Source organism: Ambystoma mexicanum, chromosome 12 (assembly GCF_040938575.1).
Source record: "Ambystoma mexicanum isolate Mex_15411 chromosome 12, UKY_AmexF1_1, whole genome shotgun sequence".
NCBI classification, from domain to species: domain Eukaryota; kingdom Metazoa; phylum Chordata; class Amphibia; order Caudata; family Ambystomatidae; genus Ambystoma; species Ambystoma mexicanum.
The window spans coordinates 406,203,146-406,230,738 of NC_090936.1; the positions used below are offsets into that span (position 1 = coordinate 406,203,146).

The 27,593-nt window shown below is 44.8% G+C and overlaps 1 protein-coding gene across 1 annotated transcript in view; it reads right to left on the reverse strand.

The window, feature by feature from the left end:
- The window catches only part of IPO8 (importin 8), a 2,228,954-nt gene extending 2,205,772 nt beyond the window's left edge, over nt 1-23,182 (reverse strand). The window contains exon 1 of the mRNA XM_069628533.1: nt 22,949-23,182. Coding sequence (XP_069484634.1) covers nt 22,949-23,032 — 84 coding nt within the window. The 5' untranslated portion in view covers nt 23,033-23,182. The remainder of the gene's footprint in view (nt 1-22,948) is intronic.
- Nucleotides 23,183-27,593: the final 4,411 nt, after the last annotated feature.

Below are 27,593 nucleotides of genomic sequence, written 5' to 3' on the forward strand. Positions count from 1 at the left end.
ATCCAGACTACACAATGATGGTGCAAAGACAGAGATACAGCTATGTGGCAGTCAAGAGGAGACTGCGTGCGGCTGGGATCAAGTACATGCTTTTGTACCCTGCGAGGTTAAAAACGGTGGCGTGGCTGGACCTGCAGGGGGCTGCCCGGATCGAGATGAGGAACAAGATCACGTGAAGCACGATAAGTGAGGGGGATGCAGTAGGATCACTGGGGTGTTAAGTGGGGGGGAGCCCCATTGAGTAATGTTGGAACATTGAATTGTATTATGTCACTTTCAGACTTATCGATCCTGTTGGACTGGAATATAGATAACAAAAAGCATAAGTTGACTGGGAAGTACTAGCTGTAGTAAACAGGAGCAGCAGAATGGAGGCAACCTACCCCCCAGGAGTTAGTAGTAAGACAGCCACTAGGGCGGCTTGACCCTACTGAGCCGCGAGTATGGGCTATTGCCAGAAAGGGCTTGATGAGAGGGTGCCTGAGATCCAGGGATGGAGCTGGGCAACAGTTGGGGAGGGTGTTGTTGGGACAGGGAGGTGGGTGGTTGGGGGATTTGTTGTGTTTTTAGTGGGGAGTTTAAGTTGGGATACAAGCCTATACAGACAAGTCAAGCAAATGGATTTGGGCCAGACAGGGGAAAGGAGGCGAGGGATTCTGCCATGTCATGGGGGATCTTAAAGTAGTTACCTGGAGCGTGAGGGGGCTCAATAGTTACTTGAAGAGGAATAAGGTCATGCTATACCTACGTAGGCAAAAGATAGATATTGCTCTACTGCAAGAGATGCATCTGATGCGAGACAAGTTGGAGATGGTTGGGAAGAAATGGAACGGGACTGTGTTGGGTTTGTCATATTCGGCGTATGCCAGGGGAGTGATTATCTGGGTGGCGCCACACGTCCCATTTCAGCTGCTACAGACGCTGGTTGAAGCGGATGGGAGGATGGTTATAATGAGGAGGTTGTTGGAAAATAGGGAGATAAGTGTTGTGAATGCGTATGCCCCGAACCAGAATACAGCGGCATACTTTAAAACATTGTGTAATAACCTCAGCATGTGTGCGGGGAGTGCGGTGATCTTGGAGGGGGGGGGGACTTCAACTGTGTACTAAACCCTAAGGTGGATGGATCAGACGGGAAAATTGATAGACCGGCCCCAGCTGCTAAAGCGCTACAAACACTGCTAAATGACTTTGGGTTTGAAGATGTATGGAGGGCGCGACACCCCCTAGAGAGACATTATTCGCATTATTCTGCCCCGCAGCAATTACATACAAGGCTAGATTATGTCTTTGTCACACCAGAGATATTGTCTGAGACCACGTACGTTGAATACAGAGCGAGGGTCCTCTCGGACCACTCGCCTTTGATCCTCGGATGGCAATATCGTCCCCCGAGGGCGAGGATACCGACATGGCGCCTCAGAGCGGAGGCGCTGAGGGACTCCTTTTTAGGGAGGATATGAGGGAGGAGATTGCTAATTATTTTGAGACAAATACTGGCAGCGTGGACTCGGCGGGCACACTGTGGGAGGCCTTCAAGGTAGTGATGAGGGGAGTAGTTATATCAAAATACAAAGGACTGCAAGGAGGGATCCTGGCTGACCTGCAGGAAGCAGAGAGTGAATTGGAAAGGGCACTGAAGGGAGGAAATAATACTAAAGAAGACGCCGAAGTGATACTCAGGCTGCAGCAGAATTGTGCTGGGCACTGGGAGAGACTGTGTAACCTCAACTACAAAAAATATATAGAGAGACAGCATGCGGGAGGGGATAAACCTGGGAGGATCTTGGCATGGCTATATAAGAGTGAAACCCCTAGACCCATGATCAGGACGATAAGAAAAGACGGGAGGGTGGTTGATACCCAGGAGGGAGTCAACCAGGAGTTTGTAGATTATTACGGGCGGCTATATGGAGACGATGGGGAGGATAATCGCGCGACGATAGTAGAAACATTGGAGGACATAGGATTGCCACAGATTAGTGCCGAGGAGAGAGAGGAGCTAGATGAACCGATCACTTTGGAGGAGCTAGAGGAGGTGGTGAGACAGTTGCCCACTAGTAAGAGTCCGGGGGCTGACGGACTCCCAAGTGAATTCTACAAAACATTCAAGGGAGAGGTGCTTCCCCCGCTGTTGGATATGCTGAACGAGGCATATGAGCGGGGCAGGCTGCCTGAGTCACTTTGAGACGCGGTTATAATACCGTTACCCAAACCAAATAAACCTGGGCATAGCTGCGGTTCATACAGACCCCTATCAATGTTGAACCAAGATAGTAAAATACTGACGCCGGTCTTGGCAAATAGATTGAGGAGGGTCATTGGCAAATTAATACATCCTGATCAGACAGGCTATGCCCCCAATAGAAATATAACCAATAACCTTAGAAGGCTCCACAGAGTCATTGAATACGGAAACATGACTGAAGGTAAAACTAGCAATTGTGTCATTGGATGCAATAAAAGCCTTTGATTAGGTGAAATGGCCATGGCTGCTGGCAGCCCTGGCCAGCTATGGGATGGGTCCTGGATATTTGCAGTGGGCCAAGATGTTATATAGCGAACCGCTGGCTAGAGTTAAAACTGGAGCAGTGATATTGGAAAGGTGGGAACTCCGTAGGGGCACGAGACAAGGTTGCCCATGGTCCCCTATGCTTTATATACTGGCTCTAGAACCCTTAGCGATCTACTTGAGGCAACAATACAACACGATAGGCATCGCTGTCGGGGGTGAACGACATCCGATATCCTTATATGCAGATGATGTGCTGTTGTATCTACGGCACCCGGAGGAAAACCTCCAATATATTTTGGAAGTAATGGAAAGATATGCGGAGATGTCTAGTATAGCGGTGAACCCTCAGAAGTCCAGCATGTTTCCATTAGGCGGATATAAAGGGATCCCCTTGGAACAACTACCGGTGCTACAGATACCATGGGTGGTAGGCACGTTTCGCTATCTAGGGATAGACATATACCACACGGTGGAAGAGGAGCATAGGTTCAACACAGAGGTAGCCATCAAGAAAATCGAAAACTGCATGAGGTTCTGGGTAAAGCTGCCTTTAGCAATGATGGGGTGTGGGGCGATGCTGAAGATGGTGGTCCTGCCTAGGCTCCTGCTTTACTTTGGGAATATCCCGCACTGGATACCAAAGAAATTCTTCACTAGACTGGACAGTATGTGCAGGGATTTCCTGTGGCATGGCACGCGGAACAGAGTGGCCCTCTGGAAGCTACAGAATTTCCATGAGAAAGAGGGTATACAACTGCCCAATTATGAAGTCTATTATGTAGCAAGCCAACTGCAATATGTTGCTAAATGGCTCTCAGATGAAGTGACCTCTGAATCCAGGCTGTTTGGAAAAGATTGTGCCCCATTCTACTTGAAAGAAATGATGTGGTTGCCCAAGACAGAAATGGAAGGGCGTCCCAAGTTGATGATACTTGGGTGGAGGATGTGGTGTAGGGCATGCCAGATGATGGAGAACCCATCCCCATGTTCCCTGCAAGTGCCACTAGTTGCATTGGCAGGAGGAGAAAAGCAACTAAGGATGATAATCAGAAACCACTGGGAACCGGTTGGGTTAGCAACAATGGGTGATATTTGGCAAGAGGGGACTATTATAGATTTTGAGGTGCTGGGTGAGGAAACCGGGTTACACACAGGCCAGTATATCACGTATCACAGAATGGTGCAGAGAATTAAGAGAACATGGCCTGAAGTGGAACTGGAGGAAGAACCAGATGCTACCATAGACATGATATATGATATAGCGGAGGGGGGATATGAAATATCCAGAATATATGAGATGATGATGTCTAAAGTTGGTAAAGGAAGTTGTACAATTGAGACTAGACTGGGAAGCGGAAGTGGGAGCCCCGATGGATGATGGGTTGTGGGAACGAGCCCAAGGGTATCACAAGAAGGTCTCGAGGAATGCGAGAATAAAGCAGATACAATTGTATATCACGCATAGGGCGTATATGACACCCCAAAGGATAGGGCCAGGACGGCAAGCATGCCCCAAGTGTCATGAAGAGAATGCGGGCATGGTGCATATGTTTTTGTCATGCCCGGTTATTGAGCGCTTCTGGAGCGAAGTGGCACAAAAGCTAGCGGAAAGAGGGGTCAAGATTGTGGTGGATACAGTGTGGGCCTGTTTGTTGGGGGGGTTCCCTAGACCATGGGAACTTAAGCATGTGAGCAAACAAAAGGACCTGGCATATGCGCTCGCAAAGAGGAGAATTGCTATGGGGTGGCAGACATGCCACAGGCCACGATTAGAGGTGTGGTGGAAAGATTTGCAGAAATGGGTGCAGGCGGAAACCATGGTATGACTAGAAGCGAGCAGTGCTGGGGGGGTAGGAGGAAACAGAGACCCTGATGGCCTGGAAATTATTAATAGAGGAGTTGTTTGGGTCAATACATGACCCAACGGAACCCGTAGAAGGGGAGACCCTACTATATGATGCAGGAACAGAATGTGAGAAGTAGTAGGCTCGGAACGGGGGGAGGGATAAGGGGAGCAGTGAACATAATTAAGTGAAATATTATGGAAATGTTATTAAATATACTGCAAGTTTGGTTTGAATAAACTAATAAAAATTGTTTTAAAAAACAAAAAAACAGGATACGTAAACTATTTCATATTATCTAAAATATTCCATTCCGTAATCGAAATGCAAAATAAAACTACCCGCTAGGCGCTCAAAGTTGTTGTTGACTCCGGGAAAGAAATAGGTGCAGAATCTTGCTCCTTCATTTTCAGTGCATTGTCACAAAGTGGTAAAGGGAAAATTTGATTTGCATTAGATATCTGGGAAGAACCAACTATCAAAAATATGAACTTCAGCAAGTCTGTATGGCTCACCATTGGTATACTGGACGTGTCGGTGATGTTGTCACTACTGATAGTCTGTGCTTCATTAAATATGCTCACCTAAAAGAATTGACATGTGAAGCAACCGATTATGAAAATGATTGTGCTCATTTCGAAGGGCACTTTAGCATAGTTTTCTGTGTTCATAAATAATTTTCTATAATGCTCTTAAAACCAGGACTGATGTCTAGCACAATGGGGTATAGTTATAAAGCAATACAATCTGGTAAATATGCAAAGTTTAGTAAGCAACATTTACACCAAAGCACCAATCCGCCCATGTAGTTACCTGTTCAGTGCCCCAGGGCCTACAGCTAATTCATGAACCGTGACACACGCGAGGCAGCGTGTGCATGAATAGAGTTGGAATTGCATTTGGAAGCAATTTACAAGACATTAGATGCTTCTTTGTGTACTGCGATTGGTCGTACATATTCGGGGTAAAGTGCAGGCTGCACAATCGATCGCCCCTCAAGTCCACAAAGACATCCTGAGCTTCAAGCTCGTCCTGCGCAAATCCTCAATATCTGACCCATTCTCTTATTAGATCTATATTCCTCGGGAATATATGCATTATTGTGCCCTTAGGTTTGGTATGGGGCTTAGAACTGCAACCGTAAACCATACAAGCAGGCATTGTAGAAAAATCTGTAAAAAGAAAGTCCACATCATTAAAACATTATTTTGCATGAATGTGTGAGAAGGATGGAATTATATCATACATTTTTCTATGGAATGTTTGTTTTGGTCACAAAAGCAAAACCTGTGTGGCGTAGCCAACTGTACACTAGGATAACTTTCATACACAATTGATTGATGTGACGCGAATCATAACGTGTTACTCGTCCCTTGAATGTACTATCATGCATCAAAAGGAAACATGCTTATAGACACGGTCCGCGAAGGATGCAATTCTATCACAATTGACACTGATGACAATTGCTATATATCAAGAACAGAACAAATTAAACACAAGTCAATGGTAATGCAAGATGAGATGATTAGGTGACCTGACCTTACCTTGACCAACAAACAGTTAGATTCAGCAAGCAGGGTAATTAGTAGCAGGAGAACAGGTAGCGCGATCACAAGTTGACTTGCAGTGCTCACAGATGTTAGAAAAGTGGGTGTGTATGTGAATGAGTGACGTGTATATGGCGTAGTCTTATGTGGATAGCAGGGCGTGATCTGCTCTTCTGGGGAGCCTGCCTGGAGACACTGGGTCTGGCTAGGCCATGTGTACAATGGCCCCTGCGTGTAAGATACCTTTGAATTGTACATGGTGTTTGGCACCTTGGCCATTCCCATCCCTGCCAGCCCCCTTCGCAGCGCACATCCACTTGTGAGAACTGCTGTTGATAATGGAGGGGGAATGGATGGGCATGAGGCGGGCAGACAAGGTACGGAACACTGCTGAAGGGAGAGACATACCTAAGTGGATTGCAGGGGCACAGGCTGCTTCAGGGGAGCCTACTAGGAGACAATGGTCTGGCCAGGCCAGGTTTACAATGGCCCCTGCGCGTAATATACATGTGAAGTGTACATGGTGTTTGGCACCTTGCCAGTTCCAACCCAGTCAGCCCTGCCAGGACAAGTGAGCGTGTCCTTGATTCACTGAAAAATTAAAAGTTCTGTTGTATTTTATTTTGTTGCTGATGTTGATGGCACAAATGTACTACACATTATATACTTTGGGTTGCAGCACAGTGTGGGAAAATCCCCTGTACTGACCGCTGTCACTGGGGAATGTGTCTCTAATGGCACCAAAGACACAGGCAGGCATTACTGGTCGAACGGGGTGTCCAAGCCTCCCATGAAGCCACCATGTAAACGCACGATAGGCCACCAGCCTGTACCACCTGTGGAAGAGAAAGATACAAACTGTATTTAAAATGAACAAGATAAGTATATCAAACCTTAGTTGAAAATGCAATCGTGTATCCTTTGGCATTGTTGCCAGTACAAATGTTACTTCACGGATCAATCAACTTGAGCTTTAAAGCGTAGACACATTACAAAAGTGAACTATGCATTCCATTACATTTCGGACACAGAGAAATATTGTTTCTTGGTTGTACGTGAAAGACACATAAAATGACCACTTTGATTTCCCCAAATCATGAGTGATGTATAGAATTGCAAGACAAAAAACAGGGGGGGGTCCTGGGAGTCTCTCTGCCAGACATGTCATGATGCCTACCTCCAAGGAGCCAGGCCGGGCCCAGCAACCCCAGAGGCAGACATCATTTTCCCCAGGGAAGTCTCAGCGGGCCCAAGTCGGGGCCCTTTGGACTCAGTCCTGGGGCCTTAGGCGCCAGGCTCATAGCGGACCCCAGTTCTGGCGCCTTAGGCGCCAGGCTCATAGAAGAGGATATGTGTTTAAGTGCTTGGGTGCACACTTACCTGATGCAGACCTTGCTGCTTCATCCAGGCCCTCTGGAGGCCTGAATGGGACTACTTTACCTGTAGGACTACTTCACCACCCGGGTGTGGTCGGGGAAGGATACATACCAGGAACTTCTTCCAAGGCTATTTAAACCCAACCCGAACAGCCACACGTGCTTCGCGTTGTTCTGCACCTAGCAGCTGGACGCTCACCGTGTCAGCTCCTGCATCCTGACTTCAGCCACGCCTGCCAGCACCCTGGAACACCTGCAAGGGGAGAAAGGAAGAGAATAGGAGAAGAAAAGCCCTTACCTGCTAAATCTGCATCCCAGAGTCATTTCTCCAACGGCCCTGAAAAGCAAGACATCATTTTAAAGGCATTTTGTTTCGATCGCTGCAGCGCTGCATTTTACCCACCTTTGCAAGGCGCTTCCATCTTCAGCAGCGATCTTCCGGATTCAGCTACGCCCCGGCGCCTAGAGGAAAAAAGACAAGAACAAAGGTGAGAGGGAGAAAAGGAATAAGGAAAGCTCAGTTTCCTTTTAAGTCTTACCTGTTGGATTATTCCCACTGCATTTCGGGTCCTGCCGCTTCCTGGCATCTCCGGACCCCGGCCCCTATGTGGAAAAAAGACAAAGACATTGAATGAGCGAATGCAAAGACATTACCTGAGCGCTCATCCAGAACTGTTTCACTTCGGGTCATCGCCATATCTCCGGCACTCCGAACCCCGGCCCCTAAGGGGAAAAAGACATAAGCATTAGCGCTTGCTGCAATTAGACAACGAACATTATTATGAAGCTTAAACTTTTGAACAGAACTTTTACAGCGCCTTACCTGAACAGTCAAGCTTACCTGAACTCCCATCAATCCTCAATCCAGTGAAGTAACTGGGTTTCAACGCGCCCCTGCATCAGAAGCAGGATGGAGAGCTCATCCTTCCAAACCCTAAGGTGAGGCTTCACAGGGAATCGTGGAGGAGGTATCGTGGAGGGTTGGAAGGGAGTGGGAGGCTTGAGCATTGTTCCACAGTTGGTAATACTCCCTTTTCACGCACAGGAGGGTATCCAACGAGCCAGGGAAGCCAGAATAGAGGGGCCCTTCCTGTCCATCTTCAGAGTTCTGCGCCTTTGACGCCGCGCCTCCGTGGGAACCAGGTGAGCGTTACAGAACACGAAGCCTTACCACAATTTCCCACCTGGGCGCTATGGAGACTTCCGAGACAGATCAGCTGGCCCATCTTTTAGGGGAATTACGGGCAGAAGTGCACTCAGCCCGCCAGGAGACTTATGCTCTCAGAAGGGAACTAATCCTATCCAAGGAAAGAACTGATGATCTGGCCAAAAGGTTATTGCAGGGCCAGGCAGAGCACACTCCTTTACCTGTTTCCGGAGATATTTCTACAACAATGGGTTCGAATAACCCGGTACAAATCAATCTACCTGGACACATGCCTTTGGCCCTGCCGGAACGTTTTGCGGGGGATCCCAAGAAATATGCCGTTTTTATGAACCAATGCCGTTTACACTTTTTATGCAGGCCCGGGGCCTTCCCCAACGACCAGACCAAAGTAGCCTTTGTACTATCTTACCTCAGTGGCTGTGCTGCCGATTGGTCTATTCCATTGGTAAATCAGGATGATCCCATTCTCCGGGATTTCCAGGGCTTCCAGGCCAGCATGGAAAGATTGTTTGCTCGACACTCGCAGGGACAGGCCCTTGACAACGAACTGCTATCCTTACGACAAGGTAATCAGGATCTTTTGTCCTATATCGCCACCTTTAATAGACTAGTTGTGGAAACCGGATGGCCTGAAAATAAAAGGATCACATTGTTTCATCGAGGCCTGCGCGGAGAGCTTAAAGATGTTATAGCTCAGATAGTAGATCCACCCCAGGCCTGCGCAGACTACATAGACTTAGTGGTTCAACTTGATCACAGACTTCAAAATAGAAAAGCAGATCGGCTCAAGTATGAAACCAGAGTACCTATCAAGACCCACGTTAACTCCAAGAGTACTGACGTTTCCGAACCTATGCAAATTGGCAGTGTTAAAGGACCATTAACGCAGAAGGAACGAGAGAGAAGGCGACAAATGCAACTTTGTCTGTATTGCAGAACTTCCGGTCACTTTCTTCAAAGTTGTCCAGTTAAACCACCCAAGAAGGTGGTTGGAGCCACTGATAACGAGTTATTGACACCTGGTTCGGGAAACGACCTAGCCCGACAAGCGTAGGGGTCAGCTTGCCGAGCTTGAAAACAAACTCTTTGACCTCGCATTTTGTCATGCCAATGGTGCTTGTGAACCCAAAACAGCCTCAGCAGTTGCATGCTATAAAAGCATACATAGACAGTGGAGCTATTGGAAATTACATAGACCGTGAATTGGCTTCCAGGATTAAGCTTCCTCTCCGCCCGAAAGTAACCCAAGATGTAATTACTACAGTTGATGGAACCGAAATAGCCTCAGGGCCTGTAACGTATTCCACAGTTGAAATCACTCTGGTGGGTCAGGACGGACATCGGGAAGCAATCGTGTTTGATGTGATCAAAGCCCCACAATTTCAAGTACTTCTTGGTATCCCTTGGTTAGAAACACATAATCCGAGAATAGACTGGCGAGCAAAGAAGATAACTTTTCCTGATTGTGAACCAACCTGTTACCCAAGGAATCCAGCTATGGGTCTAGCCTCTGTGACTTCCACCCCTGTACAGCTACCATCTGAATACCAAGAATTCCAAGACGTTTTTCAGAAAGAGCAGGCTAACACCTTACCTCCCCATCGATCTTACGATTGCCAAATCGACTTGGTACCCAATGCACAACTACCTTGTAGTAGGATTTATGCTCTTACTGAACCTGAGAACCTGCATTTGCGCCAGTATTTGGATCAATACCTGGCCAATGGCTTCATTCGCCCATCAAAGTCACCAGTCTCTTCCGCTTTGTTCTTCGTACCTAAAAAGGAAGGAGACCTTAGGGCCTGTATTGACTACCGCGCCCTAAATCAGATAACGATTAAGAATCGTTACCCTTTGCCCCTGATACCTGAGCTTATCGACCAAGTAAAAGATGCTCGTGTGTACACCAAGCTAGATCTCTGAGGAGCTTACCACCTGGTACGTATAAAAGAGGGCGACGAGTGGAAGACTGCATTCCGCACCAAATTTGGGCTCTTCGAATATCAAGTAATGCCCTTCGGTTTGTGCAACGCACCTGCCGCCATTCAGTACTTCATGAATGATGTTCTTCGGGAACTTATCGATGTTTGTGTCATCGTTTATATTGACGACATCCTGGTGTATTCCTCCTCAGAATCTGATCACAGAAACCATGTTAGGGCAGTTCTTGAGAAATTGCGCCAGCACAAATTATTTGCCAAGCTCGAAAAATGCGTTTTTCATACCACAGAAGTGGAGTTTCTCGGATTCATCCTGACATCTCAAGGAATCCGAATGGACTCGCGGAAAGTGGACGCCATTCTCAAATGGCCATCTCCTAGCTCTGTGAAGGGAGTGCAAAGCATGCTTGGCTTTGCCAATTTCTATCGAAGGTTCATCCTGGAATTTTCTCGAACTGTTCAACCCATCACAGCTCTCCTAAAGAAAAATAAACGCTTTGAATGGAGTCTTGAGGCTGAACAAGCCTTTCATGACCTGAAAACCAAATTCACCTCTGCACCTGTATTGAAGCACCCGCGCCCAGACCTCCCTTACATCGTGGAAACCGATGCATCCAGTTCGGCCATGGGAGCTGTCCTGTCGCAAAGAGACCCAGAAACTAACCAACTACACCCTGTAGCCTTTTGGTCCAGAAAATTCTCTCCACCTGAACTCAATTACGCAATTACCGACAAAGAACTACTGGCTATTAAATCAGCTTTCAAGGCTTGGCGTCACTATCTTCTCGGTGCAAGACACACCATCACCGTAATTACGGACCACAGAAATTTGCAGTATTTAAAGACGGCCAAAGCTCAATCGTCGCGACAACTCCGATGGGCTTTATTCTTTGCGGAATTTGATTTTGTAATTACCTATCGCCCTGGCTGCAAGAATGGTAAGGCAGATGCCTTATCCCGGATAGGCATGGAAGAACCCAATTCGAGTTTAGAACCTGTGCCAATCATACCGGAACAAAGAATTCTGGGCTTGACTTCATTGCAAACCATTGAGGACATCCAAGCTCAAGTAAAACAGCTTTTTGACTCTTCTGCCTTACTGGAATGGAGTCAAAAGGGTCCTCACTACACCGTTAAGGATGATTTACCCTACTTCCAAGAGCGGTTATTTCTGCCAAGAAAAGAATTGCAGGAACTTGTCATTACCCGTCATCATGAATCATTAATGGAAGGACACCCCGGTATCGCGAAAACAGAAGAAAAGATCAAACGCCACTTCTGGTGGCCTTCTTGGAGAAAAGACAAAGTCATTTGTGTTGTCTTGCGGAATCTGTGCCCAAAATAAGAGTCAAAAGAAAAGGCCAGCCGGCCTACTTCAACCTTTGGACATTCCACCAGCACCTTGGCACACCTTGTCAATGGACTTTATAACTGACCTGCCTCCTTGTGGTGGTTACAACACGATTCTCGTAATAGTGGATCTATTCTCCAAAATGGCCCATTTTATCCCTTTAAAAGGATTGCCGTCAGCTTCCACCTTGGCCAAGGAATTTATGGAAAATATAGTGCGGTTACATGGTTTCCCTTCCATATTAGTCTCAGACCGTGGAAATCAATTTATCTCCCACTTTTGGAAGAAATGTTGCCAACTAGCACAAATAGACGTGCGGTTATCCACCAGCCACCACCCCCAGACCGACGGACAAACGGAGAGAACCAATCAGTCTCTCGAGCAATATCTGCGGTGCATGTTACACCAATCCGAGTTAAATTGGAAAGACATCCTTTGGATTGCAGAATATGCATACAACAATTCAGTGCATTCTGGAACCGGACAGACTCCTTTTTATACCCTGTATGGTCACCATCCTCGGACCTAGATCCACCTCTGACCCTGGAGATGCCTGCAGTAAATCACCTACATTCCACAATAACCCAAGCCTTCAAAGAAGCTACAACCCACTTACAGCAAGCCAAGAAAAAGTATAAAGAAAACGCTGATTTGCACCGAAGTAAAACTCCTCCTTACCAAGTAGGAGATCAGGTATGGCTAGCAACTAAACATCTACCCCTCAAGGGTCAGCGAACTTTTAATCCCAGATTCATTGGGCCTTACCCCATCAAAGCTATTATCAACCCAGTGGCCTTTAAACTCGATTTACCATCCAACATGCGGATTCATCCCGTTTTTCACGCATCTCTTCTAAAACCAGTACAACCTGGAACCAGACTGTCTGAGCCCCCAGGCCCTGTCCAAATTGATGGAGAATTAGAATTCGAAGTGAAAGACATTTTAGATTCCAAGATAGTTAAGTCGAAACTCTTCTATCTTGTTGATTGGAAAGGATATGGACCTCAGGAAAGATCTTGGGAACCCAGTAACTATGTTCACGCACCACAATTAATTCAACGATTCCATCGAAGATTCCCGCACAAACCAAAACCCCCGGAGGAAAAGACCTTGGGAGGGGCCTTGAGGGGGGTACTGTCATGATGCCTACCTCCAAGGAGCCAGGCCGGGCCCAGCAACCCCAGAGGCAGACATCATTTTCCCCAGGGAAGTCTCAGCGGGCCCAAGTCGGGGCCCTTTGGACTCAGTCCTGGCGCCTTAGGCGCCAGGCTCATAGCGGACCCCAGTCCTGGCGCCTTAGGCACCAGGCTCATAGAAGAGGATATGTGTTTAAGTGCTTGGGTGCACACTTACCTGATGCAGACCTTGCTGCTTCATCCAGGCCCTCTGGAGGCCTGAATGGGACTACTTTACCTGTAGGACTACTTCACCACCCGGGTGTGGTCGGGGAAGGATACATACCTGATTGGTGGAAGGATACATACCAGGAACTTCTTCCAAGGCTATTTAAACCCCACCCGAACAGCCACACGTGTTTCGCGTTTTTCTGCACCTAGCAGCTGGACGCTCACCTTGTCAGCTCCTGCATCCTGACTTCAGCCACGCCTGCCAGCACCCTGGAACACCTGCAAGGGGAGAAAGGAAGAGAATAGGAGAAGAAAAGCCCTTACCTGCTAAATCTGCATCCCAGAGTCATTTCTCCAAAGGCCCTGAAAAGGAAGACATCATTTTAAAGGCATTTTGTTTCGATCGCTGCAGCGCTGCATTTTACTCACCTTTGCAAGGCGCTTCCATCTTCAGCAGCGATCTTCCAGATTCAGCTACGCCCCGGCGCCTAGAGGAAAAAAGACAAGAACAAAGGTGAGAGGGAGAAAAGGAATAAGGAAAGCTCAGTTTCCTTTTAAGTCTTACCTGTTGGATTATTCCCACTGCATTTCGGGTCCTGCCGCTTCCTGGCATCTCCGGACCCCGGCCCCTATGGGGAAAAAAGACAAAGACATTGAATGAGCGAATGCAAAGACATTACGTGAGCGCTCATCCAGAACTGGCGCCATATCTCCGGCACTCCGAACCCCAGCCCCTAAGGGGAAAAAGACAAGCATTAGCGCTTGCTGCAATTAGACAACGAACATTATTATTAAGCTTGAACTTTTGAACAGAACTTTTACAGCGCTTTACCTGAACAGTCAAGCTTACCTGAACTCCCATCAATCCTCAATCCAGTGAAGTAACTGGGTTTCAACGCGCCCCTGCATCAGAAGCAGGATGGAGAGCTCATCCTTCCAAACCCTAAGGTGAGGCTTCACGGGGAATCGTGGAGGAGGTATTGTGGAGGGTTGGAAGGGAGTGGGAGGCTTGAGCATGTTCCACAGTTGGTAATACTCCCTTTTCACGCACAGGAGGGTATCCAACGAGCCAGGGAAGCCAGAATAGAGGGGCCCTTCCTGTCCATCTTCAGGGTTCTGCGCCTTCGACGCCGCGCCTCCGTGGGAACCAGGTGAGCGTTACAGACATTAGTCCTGGTTACGAGAGCCTTACCCAGAGTCTGAGCAGGACAAAGACTGATATATAGTGGACATTTCTCGTCTGTGAAAGGATGGTGAGCTAAAGACTCTGGTTGAAACTAACCCGGGATATAGGCCGGTAGTAGAGAAACTCCCAGAACCCCCCTTGTTTTTGCATAGAATTGAAAGACTACATTCATTTGGCAGTGATAGTTCAAAGTTACGACAATATAGGAGACAAACATGAAATGTTTGTGGCCTAAGTGACATCACATCTAGAGTACACTTTCTCATTACTTGGATTGCGAGGGCAAACTGTTGCGTGAAGTTCGTGCATAAGCACCATCATAATCCTCAACACAGACCTTGTGAGGCAGGCTGCCCTGAAGTCATTCAGGTCGGTCACGTATTGAGGCCGTGTCTTGTCTTCTGATATGTAGGACAAGCATCCAGAGTTTTCTCAGCAGCAGTAGTTCTCCTCCTTGGTTGGCATTACCTCACACCGAATGCAGGTACACCAGGTGGAGACGTTGTCCATGCGTCTAGGCTCAGGCTCTTGATCTGGTGATTCGTCCTCCCAACTGTCGTCCGAAGCCCCATTGTTTCCGCATCCTTCTCTATCGAAAAATTCCGCCTCTGAATACTCTGTACTGGTAGGGCTGGATTGTTGCCATTATGCGACAAAATTACAATAGATAGTACTAGTATCTGTTTGCACGGGCTATGAGCAACGAAGATAGCTGAACAGAGCAGAAACGAGCCACAGGATACACAAAAAAAGGCAGTGAAACGATTGAATAAGCAAATCTTACGTTGCCTGATGAGAAACGCTCTGTTTATACTTATTGAGGAAAGAGGCGTCCTGGCATTTCCATGGAGAGACACCATTCGCTGGAGCGCAGAGAACGTTGACACGAGACGTGCATTGGCATTGTGAAATGGCCCGTACGCGTCTAGTGATGTCAGCATCAGGGGCGGGGGATATGATTTAGTGCCGCCAGGGCAATTCACCTTAGGGTGATGCGGCAACGGGTAAGATTAGCACAAGATAGCTGCGCCCTGCTGCCCGATTTCGCATGTGTAAAAGTGGGGAAAACTACGGTAAGGTGCATAGGAAATGTTTGTACGATTGATCAACGTATGCTTAAAGACACATGCCCGAACGCTCGGGACAATAATATTTTAGAGCGCACTCTTCCTTTAAAGTTGCAAAAGAAGTAAAAACCCTAGGTTTTTACCTAGACTCTGCCCTCACACTTAACAAACAAGTCAGCGCCTTGGCATCCGCCACAGCATACACATGTAAGCTGATTAGAGCATGCAGACCATTCCTGTCAAAGGAAAGCTGCACTACCCTAGCAAGAGCACTCATTTTATCCAAGTTGGATTATTGTAATGCTCTTTATCTAGGAGCCAACAAATACCTCATCAAGAAAATCCATACTTTGCAAAATAACACCTAAAGAGCCGCTCTTGGTATAACCAGGAGAGAACACATTTCACATCTGAGGAGACAGATAAAATGGCTCAACACCAAAGGCAAAATCATGCTCAAAACCTTATCCCCAATGCAGAAATGCCTCAACCATGCAGCCCCTACATACCTCTGCAAGAGAATTACTAAACAATCCTTGACCGCCCTACTAGAACCATCAACCCAGCATGCCTAGTTGTTCCCAGATTCAAGCTGCAAAAGGCAGGGGGGAAACTAGCTTCCCTGCCATGGCAGCCCAGGCTTGGATGCCTTACCCACATCTCTGAGAGCAGACCAACCCTTCTATAGGATCAGGTACAACATCATAAACTGGCTCACCACCAACGACATCCAGGGTCAGCCTTAGTCATTTACATATTAGAATATATTAGAACTAAGACTATCCCTTCCGCCCGTTCTGATTCTAACTAGTTTCCTAGGCTGACTAGGATGTTTTTGCCTCATTCTGTATATATACTCTTGCATATGTGTTTATTGCATTTCCTACTGTATTCTTTATTCTATTGCTTTCACGCCATTCAATGTAACTGCTGTAACTAAGTTGAAAGTATTCCTGCAATTCACTGTGCAAAGGCGCCCAGATACATTGAGTAGGGCGCGCCTTACAAATAAACAAACAAACAAACTAGTAGCTCGAGAGCCCCAGGCCCTGATGGCTTGAGCAATTGTATGCGGAAGCAGCCCCAGAAGATTGGACTGATTTCTGCACAACTATACTTACTCAGAAACTATAAGTACCACAATCGTGGAAAACAGCAATTGTGGTACCAATATTTAAAAAGGATGAAAGGACAAGTCCAAAGAGTTATCGTCAAATTTTTGCTTCACTGATATTGATGCGACTGAGACACTGGGTGCAGGAGTCAGAAAACTATTACTGTCAAACTCAATCTGTTGTTGCTTAGCTTGATGAAAACTAAAACAATCAAGGATGGGCGTAAAGTCTATCTAGTATTCATAGATTTGGCCCAGGCCTTAAACAGCATCAACAGAGAGTTATGGACAAAACTAGAAAAGTGGAACTGTCCAGCGAGCCTCCTTCTGACCATCACCATCAAAGCCTTTGCACACTGAACCCGTAGTCAAAATACATCCAAACCAAACTGGCCTCTTCACAAAGCCAATGAAAACGTAAACAAGGGTGCCGCTTGGCATGCTTGTTATTCCATTTATTTATATCAGACTTAAGAGGCAATGGAGAAGTCAGATTAATTTCCACCAAAAATCAATGGCAACCCTCTAAGATGAATGCTGTATGCCGATGGTTTAGTAATTTTTGATCAAACACTGATCGGCCTACAAAGGAAATTAAACACACTTCAAACCTATGTCAAGTGCAATGGACTTAATATCAACGCAGCAAAATCTGAGATACTAATATTGCAGAATTTAAAAGGAAAGAAAAAAAGGCATTTCACATGGTGCTTGGGGAAAGAACTGCTGAATTGAGCAGAGACCACAAGATATCCTGGTATGTGCATCAACTCGAGTGCAAATGACGCTCCCTGGGTTGCCGTTCTGAAGTCCAAGACAAAGAACCTTACGCCACGGGTATCGCAATTCACAAACAATTTGGACATTTTTGTTGGTCCCCATTATAACATTCCTACAAACAAAGTAGTTCCCATCTTACTCTAGGGAGCGGAGTGTGCATTGAGCTGTTCTTGGGAACTCTGGACAACGGTCGAAAGCACGTTTTGGAGAAAAATCCTACATCTACCCAGATCTGTGCCCAAATTTATTATCAGGTATGAACTAGCGTTGCTCTCCATGAATGCAAGAGCGACATGGCGAACTCTATTCTTGTACAGGAAACTTATGGACCCGACTCCAACGCAGTTTGCAATACTTCAAACGAAAAACAACTATAGTGAAGAAATTATCCTGAAGGAGTGGGCAAACCGGTGCAATGAAATGATAGGTTATTTATAATGCGCTTAATACCCAGAGGTATCTAAGCACAGACCCGGGGATCGAACCTTTGTTGCTCCGTGTCTATTGCTTCCAAGGCAAGCACGTTGCTGCTGAGCTATCCTCCCGAGACAATAAAACCCTTGAAGCCATTGGGTCATCCACACTAGCATTAATATCAAATCCTAATGCAGTCAAAAAAAAGAACCGTGGAATCGAGATTGGATCAAGACAACTGAACAAAAACAAAAGTACAGACTGTTTGTAAACATAGGCAAAGAAGTCAAATCTCTGAACAGTTTGCCTAAGTACTTGGAGAAATTCCCCAGTCCGCACCATTGGAAATTATTCATGAGATTTCGTATGAACTTATTTCATACAAAGGAAATACTAAAGCGTAGAAGAATAAAAACCTTCAAAAAAATGAAAATTGTCGATTATGTTGTAATGCAGTGGAACCCCTGCAACATCTAACTCTATATTGCCCGACCTTGAGTAACACAAGGACACGCTACCTAGGAGATCTTATTTTAGAACAGCCACTTTAAAATGGAGGAGAAGCCTGGTGGCAATATGTATGTTGCGGACAAAATACATTTTTGCCCCAACTACATTTTTAGAGGAAATTGTCAATTAATTTGCAAATGAACTGTAACAATTGAATGTTACATCTCTCGCACTAATTTGAAGGACAGAGATAGGATGTGAACGCGTTTTTAAAACGTCTGTAAAAAGTTTGTAATAAACTAAATACAAAATAAATAACAATAAAAAAAATGCTAAAGTTCCTTTCTTCTCAGGATTTCACATGTACAACTTCTCGGGTGACTTACTGTTCAACCCGGGTCCCCCTCCGCCGGGCTCAGACCCACTTTAACACAATTAGGTCTCCCTCTGCCAGGTCAAATTTATCTACTTTAACAAACTTTCTTTACTTCATCAAAATCAAAGACTTTCGACTGTGCGCTGGATTTCGTTCTACCCGTCAAAGGACCACTACGATTTACAATTCGTTGTTCTCCTCTTAATAGAACCTTTTTAACTTTCACTTTGCCACTTCTCAGCTGTATACCTTACAGAGACCTTTGATTGAGCACCCACACAGTGCCGGACCACTCTGTCAAAGGTACTGTATCTTGCTTTTAAACTTCAACCACTCATCAGCAGTTCAACTCTCTTCCGTCTTTTATCACACACGTTTTAACAATGTTCGTTACAACGCTCGCCATACAATGTTGCTGCTTGCAACCTTGGCTTCAACACAGACCGGTATTGTATCGGTCTCCCAAACTCACCGGCTGTATTGATTTCACTGATGGTGCTTTGTTCTTGGTGCCAAGGACGGTACCACATCGGCTGCTGCTTCTCCCTTCCTTCACTGTTGACACGGGAGGGCCCCAGGTATCTACGACACACAATGCAGGATTCTTCAGCCTGGTTTCCTGGGCTTACGCTTTCTAATCTTGAGGACTCTTGAAAGTAACGGTTCCTTGTTGGAAAGGTCAAGGGAATTTTCCTCCTTGTGATCCCCTCCTGTTTTGCTATCTTTCTTTTCTCGTTTAGCTGCCGTCTCAAAAACTACTGTTGCCTCGTGTGCTTTCCCTAGCTCAGAGTGTGCTCTCGTGCTCCGCCTTGTATCCGCGTGGGGGAGATTAATGGAAGTCAGGTGCGCGTGATGGTCAGTAATTGCCTGACCATTTTATTGGGACACGTCAGTTTACTGCTCGGGTGTTAGTCTGTTTTCTCCCACAGCGGGCTGCCCATGTGAAAGTGTTTGTGTTATAAAAGAGGGCGGGTGAGTTCCTAGGTATCCTACCTGGTAGGATGCAGTAAAGGTGTTACAGGGAAGGGGATACCGCGTCTCACCATCCGGTGTCCCACTCCCCGAAGACCCCTCACCCAGGTGATCCTCCCGCACTCGTCTACCCACAGGAACTGGATCTAAAAAGCGATGGCTGTGTCCTGGCCACTTGGATGACAGACCCCCAATGGACTGGTGAGTGAAACACCTTCTGGTTTCTCACACTAGCTACTGCATAATCTCTGATACTTGTATTATGTTTCGAGGTTCTGACATTTTTATCACTAGGAGAAAAGGGAGCTTAGACAAAATATTCGATTAACACAATGTAATCTTCAATTATCCATAGCTAACAGGAATTTGATGAAGTATAAAAAAAAAGCAGTGATCCAGAAACTGGATGAAACATCATAGACAATCTTGCATAAACCTAGCACATTATTCATGATATAGGGATGCTGCAAGATTCTCAGAAGCATGAATCATTTTTTAAAATCTGGAAATGCCATGCAGTTAAATATACGGATGTGGGCTAAATGTACATAAACTATATTTAGTGATGATAACACTAAGAACACTATAATCTTCAGTTTAAATGGTGCATTCTAGCACTGGGCTACTGACATTTCTGTTGAAAGTATTTATGCTATAGTAGTCTGCATGTCACGCACCAGGACCATGTGGTATTGCCAATGTTGCCCCCCCAAAATGCAACCTGATGGATGGTCCAACTTCTTTTAGACTGTTTAAATGTGTTATTCAAGCACGTTCTGTAGCTAATTCTTGAATCGGTTCCCATTTAATACCAGTATATATGGTAGAAATATGCAATAATCCCAGGAATTATAGTCTACATGCCTTGGAAGATTTGTCTATAAAAGGCCTTTTCTACAATATTACTTAATGAGATGGCAGCTTGATTGAGAAGAATAAACAAACTCTCTGTGTTTCAAAGGTATTTTAGGAAAGGATTCTCTACAATTCACAACAATCTAGCACTTTGCTTGCGGGAAAGGCTTTGAGTTGAGATAATCCACCACTCTATAAAGTGTTCATGGACTCTGTGGCAGTTTACAACCGTGTAGATCAGGAGTTGGAAACCTTTGGCTCTCAAGGTGTTTTAGACTACAACTCCCATCAGCCCTTGCTACCAAAGTCAGTGGTGAGGGATCATGGGACTCAGAGCCTTCTAAATCAGCTAACTGTGTTGCATCAAAAGAACATTGTAAAAGTAACATTGTATAGCAGAGGCTCTTTTTCTCGTCCTTTTGAGACTAAGCATATATTAAAACAGATATGTGTATTGGCCCTGGTATTGTTCAACCAGTGTTTGGCATATGTGCCAGAGTCCCTCTGTAACAGTAATATTAATCCCTGGATACTTGCCACTGGTAGAATTAGATGGTTATACTATTTCGGGGATCGTGTTTTAAAGGATCACACACATAACGTTGCTAAGCAAGGGCATTAAAAGCTATAGCCAATTAATTTAGACAAAAATCTATTGTAAGTTAATCTTACTTAAAACAAAATTATGCACTTTACGACTTAACGCCAACCTAGTATATGTAATTATATTTTAAACATTGAAAGAATTAAGGCTGTAAAAAAGCTTTTCTATGTGGGTTTCTATTCAAAAGTTAGGATGCGAGAAGCCTCCATGAATACCATGGTTAGAAGCCTACATGAATAAGATGATTATTGAAAAACGTAAAGCTGTGATAGCTTTAAAAAAGGTTTTGTCAAGACATTTGGAGCACGATGCTAAAATGTTTAATAACATATTAAATAAAAATTACCCCCTTGGTGTTTAACGGAATAGAAACCAAATTAATATCTCCTTCAGGATGGTTTAAAGGTCTCAAAGGGAAATGGTGGTGCACTACCCTATTCTTACCAAAGGGCACCCCGATACAGTTCCTCGGGACTGAGTTTTCTCTAACTTCCTTAGGCATGCAGGCTATCCTAAGAAAAATTAAGTGTAAAATCATGAGGGCTTATGTAAATGAGGTGTCGAAATTTCTAGAATGGATACAGTTTAAGGCAGATTAGATCCTCAGTTTCTTTTATTTGATTTACCAGATAAAAAGCAAAGCTAAATCAAGGGACTGGATACAAAATGAAGCTATCCTTTGTAAAGAAAAATAATTAAATCCAATAAATATTTGAAGATCTATCCTGAATCCTGTGCATACTAAAATTGAACCTTATATTGAACAATCCCATGATGCAAGGATGATGGGTTTCTGTTGTTCGGGTTGAATCAAGCACTTTGGAGGTTTAAGGCCCAAGACTGAATCTAACGTTTACGCAAAATACGTGTTGTGTAGTTGAGAATATCAGAAAACTGTGAAGCATTTGATCAATGCGATTACCTTGACACAATGTAGTATTTGGGCAGATGTGTTTGCATTCTGAAAATGTTTTGTACTGATGTTTAAATGGGATACAGGTCAATCTTATAATTACTCTTATAACATACTTGCATGTTTTAGAAAAATCATTCTTATCATGAAATGAAAACTGAGTCTTTTAAATCATGACATATTAGTTTTGCTAGATAAGTATTTAATGTCGTTTGTGGATCAATATAATGATTTGTATTTATTGTATATAGTGTGTGAAGGTTTTTTAATTGTACCACACTTTCGTTAAAAAAAGACATTAGAAAATGTTTGCACGAAAAACACTCAATTATTGCCCATTGCTAATTTCTTGCTTCTTACTCCAAGTCATCAAATCTAAAACGGCTCTCACAGCCTATTTGCTCTTTCATGTGAGGTCTTGCGGAATCAATTATATCCATGAGGTCATTAGAAACGTAACGTTTATGTCATAAACAATGCATTCGTGGGGCGAGTAAAGGTGCATAGGTATCCTCCTAACGATAGCCATACATGCAACATTGGGTGAGCATTGCATCTCTAAGGTTACATGCATTTATTTTGGGTGGTCAACCCACTTTAATGATTTAACAACAACGCAGGATTGCTCACTCATCGCCACTACATGAATTCAGCAACCCACTCCACTACACCAACCAGTTAAGTGGGAAACGACAGGCTTAAAATATACTCATGGGGCATGCCATTCTTTGCTTGAAAACATTAACTTTCATAAGAATCGCTACACAAATGCACTTCTGTTGCAAGCTGTTAAAATATATGATAGCACCCATTAAGCAGTTGTAAGAGATTGCTGTACGGCGGAACTGGGAAATTATACACGAGCATGGCTAGTTCATCTGGGACAAGTTGGAAAAATGAAATGGTATTACTAATTCTTGAGAGATAATTGATAAAACCAGGTGTGGGACAGTGTCGTTTACTGAAGGAACCCAGGGTACAGGAAGGGAAAGTGTTCCGGACTCATAAGCAGGCATGGCGAAGCTGGGGAAGAGAAGAAGATCGAAGGGACCAGAGGCATTGGCCGTACACAGATCATCCGAGACCTCTTTTTGCATATTTGCCGATATACACACAGCTCAGCTCAGTACCTGGTTAAGCTCATTCTCCGCCGTTATTCGCAGTTTGGGGTCTATTGTACCCTTGAGAGCCTGGATAATACGGTTAGGATCCATGGTGATGGACAGCTCCTGTAATTTGACACAACGTGTAGAAAAGATAACAGTTCGGTCACCTGCGCACTGGCAACAACAGAAACGGCCCAGAAACACTGTGCGCCTCACCGGTTTACGACATCTCACGACAGTAAGCCTGAAAATGAGATGAAGCGTGGCGCTTTACGGTTAAAGCTTGCCCGGGCGGCTGGCATGTTTTGAGGACGAAAGTTTGTTTAGAAACGGCAGACCGAACTCGCTCGACCGAGTAGAGGGCCAACTATACAGACAGCATACAAAAAATGGGTGTCCGCCGACAACGGAGCAGGACATTGTAGTCTGTATGGATTGTCGAGGACTACCCTAAGCGAGCGAAAGCATGGGGGGTGAAACCACAGTTCTATTCCAATAAGTAGTAGAGGGGTCCAATTCTATTTTTAATGCCAGAAAACGTGTAACGTATGGATGCATGGCTGTTGGAAAGCGATCCTTCGACTGCAGGCAAGCAGGAGTTCCTTTCGTTAGAGGAAGGGCCCTCTTAACGCTCTTTGCGTGGCGACGCACATGGAACCTTACAGTAAAGAAGAAGTGACAGGCGTAAGAGGCGTACTCGAGAAGAGGCTTCCCTGGAGTTCGGGATACCTTTGGAGATTAAAGAAAAAGAAAATGTTTTTGCGCTGTCCTTGGAGAATTGGTTTCTACTGGCGCCAAGAGGTACTGTGATTGATGCTATGCCGCGGCAGCCCCATGTTAGTAAGGTGTGCAAGGGACCTTGCTTGTTCACAGCGTGTCGCTGGAAGTAAGGACTAAAATCTGATGTGCCATTTGAATGGATTTCTATAAATCAAACTGACAAACCTAGCGGACATGTCACGGTTAATTTAACGGAACGGAAGTTATAGATTTAACTTTTAAGTTGCTAAAGGAGAACATGCATATATAATAGTTTTCTGTTTTACAGTCTGATACAACCGCAGCCTGTTTCAACATATTTGAAGCAACTTGGAAATGTTTGGGTTGCATAAGGTTAATAGTAATCGAACGCGTGGTTTAAAACGTCTAGTGCTGTGAGTTAGTAAGGTTTCATGTATGGTGTCCTTGATGTGCACCCAGTCAGCTGAACATGGAAAACATTTATTGGGGGAACCGACTTCTTAGGAGGGGCGGGGCTTTGGGAAGGAGGGGGCAGGTTGTGCAACACAGTATCTCTAAATAGAACCCAATCCTGACGATTTGCATAAAGGCATTGAGCATTATGTGAACAACATAATGTCCACAATTTTAAATGTTAAACATGTCTTATATTGAGTTATTAAGAAAACCTTTTAAGCGAATAATGGACTCTTCTGTTTTGATTGGTCACAATATTCACCATAATAAAGAGATAATTGTATTTGTATTTTATTTATAAAGCGCACCTGGCCTCGGGCATCTGAGCGCATCACTTAGGTTACATGGCAGATTGACATAAAATATGATATACAGGGCAATATACAGAAATGAAAACAAACAGATTACAGTCATAAGATTCTATATACTAAAAGAGTGATTAAAAAAATGGCAATGATAGGCATGTATGTACAGTTAAAGTGTAACCACAAAATTTGCAGAATATAAAAAGCATCTTTATACAAGCTAAGCAGAGAACTGTCTGTAAAATGTAAGAAATGTATACCAGTTTGAACAGCTGCAAAACTGTGTGAGGCTTTGTCAGTATCACCAAATAATAATTGCTCATTTTACTATATCCGATATGATAGCTCAGTGGGTTGAGCGCTCGCTACTGCGATGTGTGTTCGATCTGCAGGTGTGAATCCCAGCAAGTCCATCTCAGCCTTTCATCCTTCTTAGGTCGATAAATGAGTACCAACACAGGTTGGGTGATATTGTATGCAAATTTGTTCTATAAAAAAGAGCTTAAGCGTAAGTGCTATACAATAACATATTATCATTTGGCCTTGGACGATTGCTTGCATTCACAGTAATTTGACAATATGGATCTATACACACAGATATTAATGATACATATCGTGATCCATTCTTGTATGCAAAGTTACGATATTTTATGAGCTGTGATGTAATGTGGGAAACTCATGAACGCTCCATAAGTAGCATTTTCTGTAAAGTCGTGAATTGACACGATTCACAGATGATGGCTTGAGGGCCACTTTTTTTGAGGCGAGGGGTGGGCCACTTTTGTGAGGCGAGGGGTGGGCCACTTTTTTTTCAGTGTCCGGGCCTATTTCTTATCCCAGTCCGACCCTGCTGATCGCTGCTGTATACAGTGCTGAGTTTATCTCAGAATAACGGCAGGCGCTAGGTGTGCAGAATCCACTGCAGATTCCAGGCTCCCACACCCATTCACTGCGCGCATGCCGTTAGCCTCTGATGTGTATGGAGAAGGGTCAGTGTTGCCTTAAGCCACACCATGATCCTGTAGAAACTTTCTGCGGTTTCAAAAGGCCACGTAGAAACCGCAGGTTACAGTTCAACTTGCCTTGAAATAACATGTGAAGTATTCCAAGTTATAAAAACTGCAGTCGATCCCAAAAAGAAGGTCAAGCCCCCCAGCATGGCGAATTGGCGAATGTTCATGCTGGCACTTGTGCAGATATACACTGCCTGAGTGGCAGAAGTGTGCAGTTGGGCTGCCTTTCCCCATGCTATCGGCACCTGAATGAGCAGATGTGGAGAAATGCTATGCAAGGTTTTACATGGATATTCTTGGATCCAAACAGAGCAGAGGCGCCCTCGGGAGGCGCAACTCAAATGATGATATGACAGTCCATTTAAGGTTTGTCGAAAGGGCACTTTATTTCAAGGCAGGTCAGTTAATAACATACAAACATCATTTACATATTTACTTACCCCTAGTAAGTGACCTGTCCTGTTTCAGTGCCTCCTGTATTGTCCCCTTCCACCTCCTCCACTTCCCCAGCTGGTGTATTTTGTCCCTGGTCGTGCCTGCCCTTACTTTGGGAAACCCTTCTTTCTGTTGTGGCTTCACATAAGACTCACATCAGCTTTCAGTGAGACTTATTTAATCACATCCAAGAAATGAAGCATGTACATAATACAGTGGCTACACTGCTTGATTGTCATAGTCCAAAAGAACAGTCTACTTTGTTATAATGCGTGTACTTTTAGGTTACCTTTATAAAAAAGATTATTGTTGAAAAGCCAAACATGGGGTTGAGGTGGGAAAAGGAGAGCGCATGTCAGTCATGATCATTAGCTCAGGATGCGGCAAGAGAGATTGCTGGCCTGGATGGTGGAGTGGTTGTTTTCCCTGTATATGGACCCACGGGCCCATGTTGATTTTCAAAGCACAAGTCGAGGATACACATCGGAGGACAGTTTCTGCCCTCTTCTACCAGACGGCAGATGCCACCCCCCTTCAATTATATTACGGTTGGCATTATAAAATAAGATTTTTTTGCTAGTGTGTTCGGCTACCAGCATTTGATCCCATGTTGTCACAGACACCCACAAGACCACATGAAAGTGTCATCAAAGCATGTCATATATTTGGCATTTTGCTTTATAGGGAATATTTCAATGTAGATGGATTGTTTAAAAGGTGTGCGCCTTTTATACTTTGCTAGCAACGTTATAGGCAAATCTTCACACTGGTTATTTTTCAGGCGGTGATACATTTTTTTGAAAGGCCAATGCTCATTTGTCCTTTGCGCTTTCTTTTACTTTTTAAAATAATTATAAATAAATAATTTTTACTTATTATTTTCATACAAACAACAACTTAACTTAATCCCCCCAACCCCCCACCCCACCTCCACCGGAGAGAGTCCTTTGAGAAATATTCATGTCCTAAACAAGTCCAAGATTCTTATTTTGTGCGGGCACCATTGCTCCATATAGTCCGATTGCAAAAACTCCAACACCCTTCCCCAATCTTTCTCAACGGGATCTGAAGCATCGTTCAGGGTATAGGAACATGTTTCCATAGTGAGTAGCTTCCAGACCTTTTGCAGCCAGCTGAAGGTCAGCAGGGGTTCTGGTTGTTTCCAATTCTGGGCTATAGCTGACCAAGCTGCTATCAGTAAGCCCATGAAGCACCTCCATTGCGACCTGGTCAGTTCTTTGGCCGTTTCATCCCTGAGGCTGCACATCCAGACCCACTCTCCCATTAGTGCCACGTTTGGGAAGATCCCCAGCAGCTGTGCCTTTATATCGATCCAGAAGCCTTGTATCTTGTTGCAGTACCACCAGATGTGCATCCAAGTGCCTTCGCCTCCACACTCTCTCCAGCACTGGCTGGATACCCGTGGGTTTTGAATTATAGGGGGGAATGTGTCCCTCTTTTTTGATGAGGGGGGCCTAAGTTATGAGGGGATTGGCAATTTGAAAAAAGGGAATTTAGGCTACCCCACCTGTTTGTCACTGACCAGGTATGGATCCAGCACACTTTTAACAGATCACTGTAAGTTGTCTGTACACAAGAGAACACCCAATATTTATGTAGTAAAATTACAATTTTTATTCATGTGATTTAAAAAAAATAGCATAACACAGCTATTAACAAAACCTTTTGCTTGCCCTTAGTGACCGGGGTAATTCAATG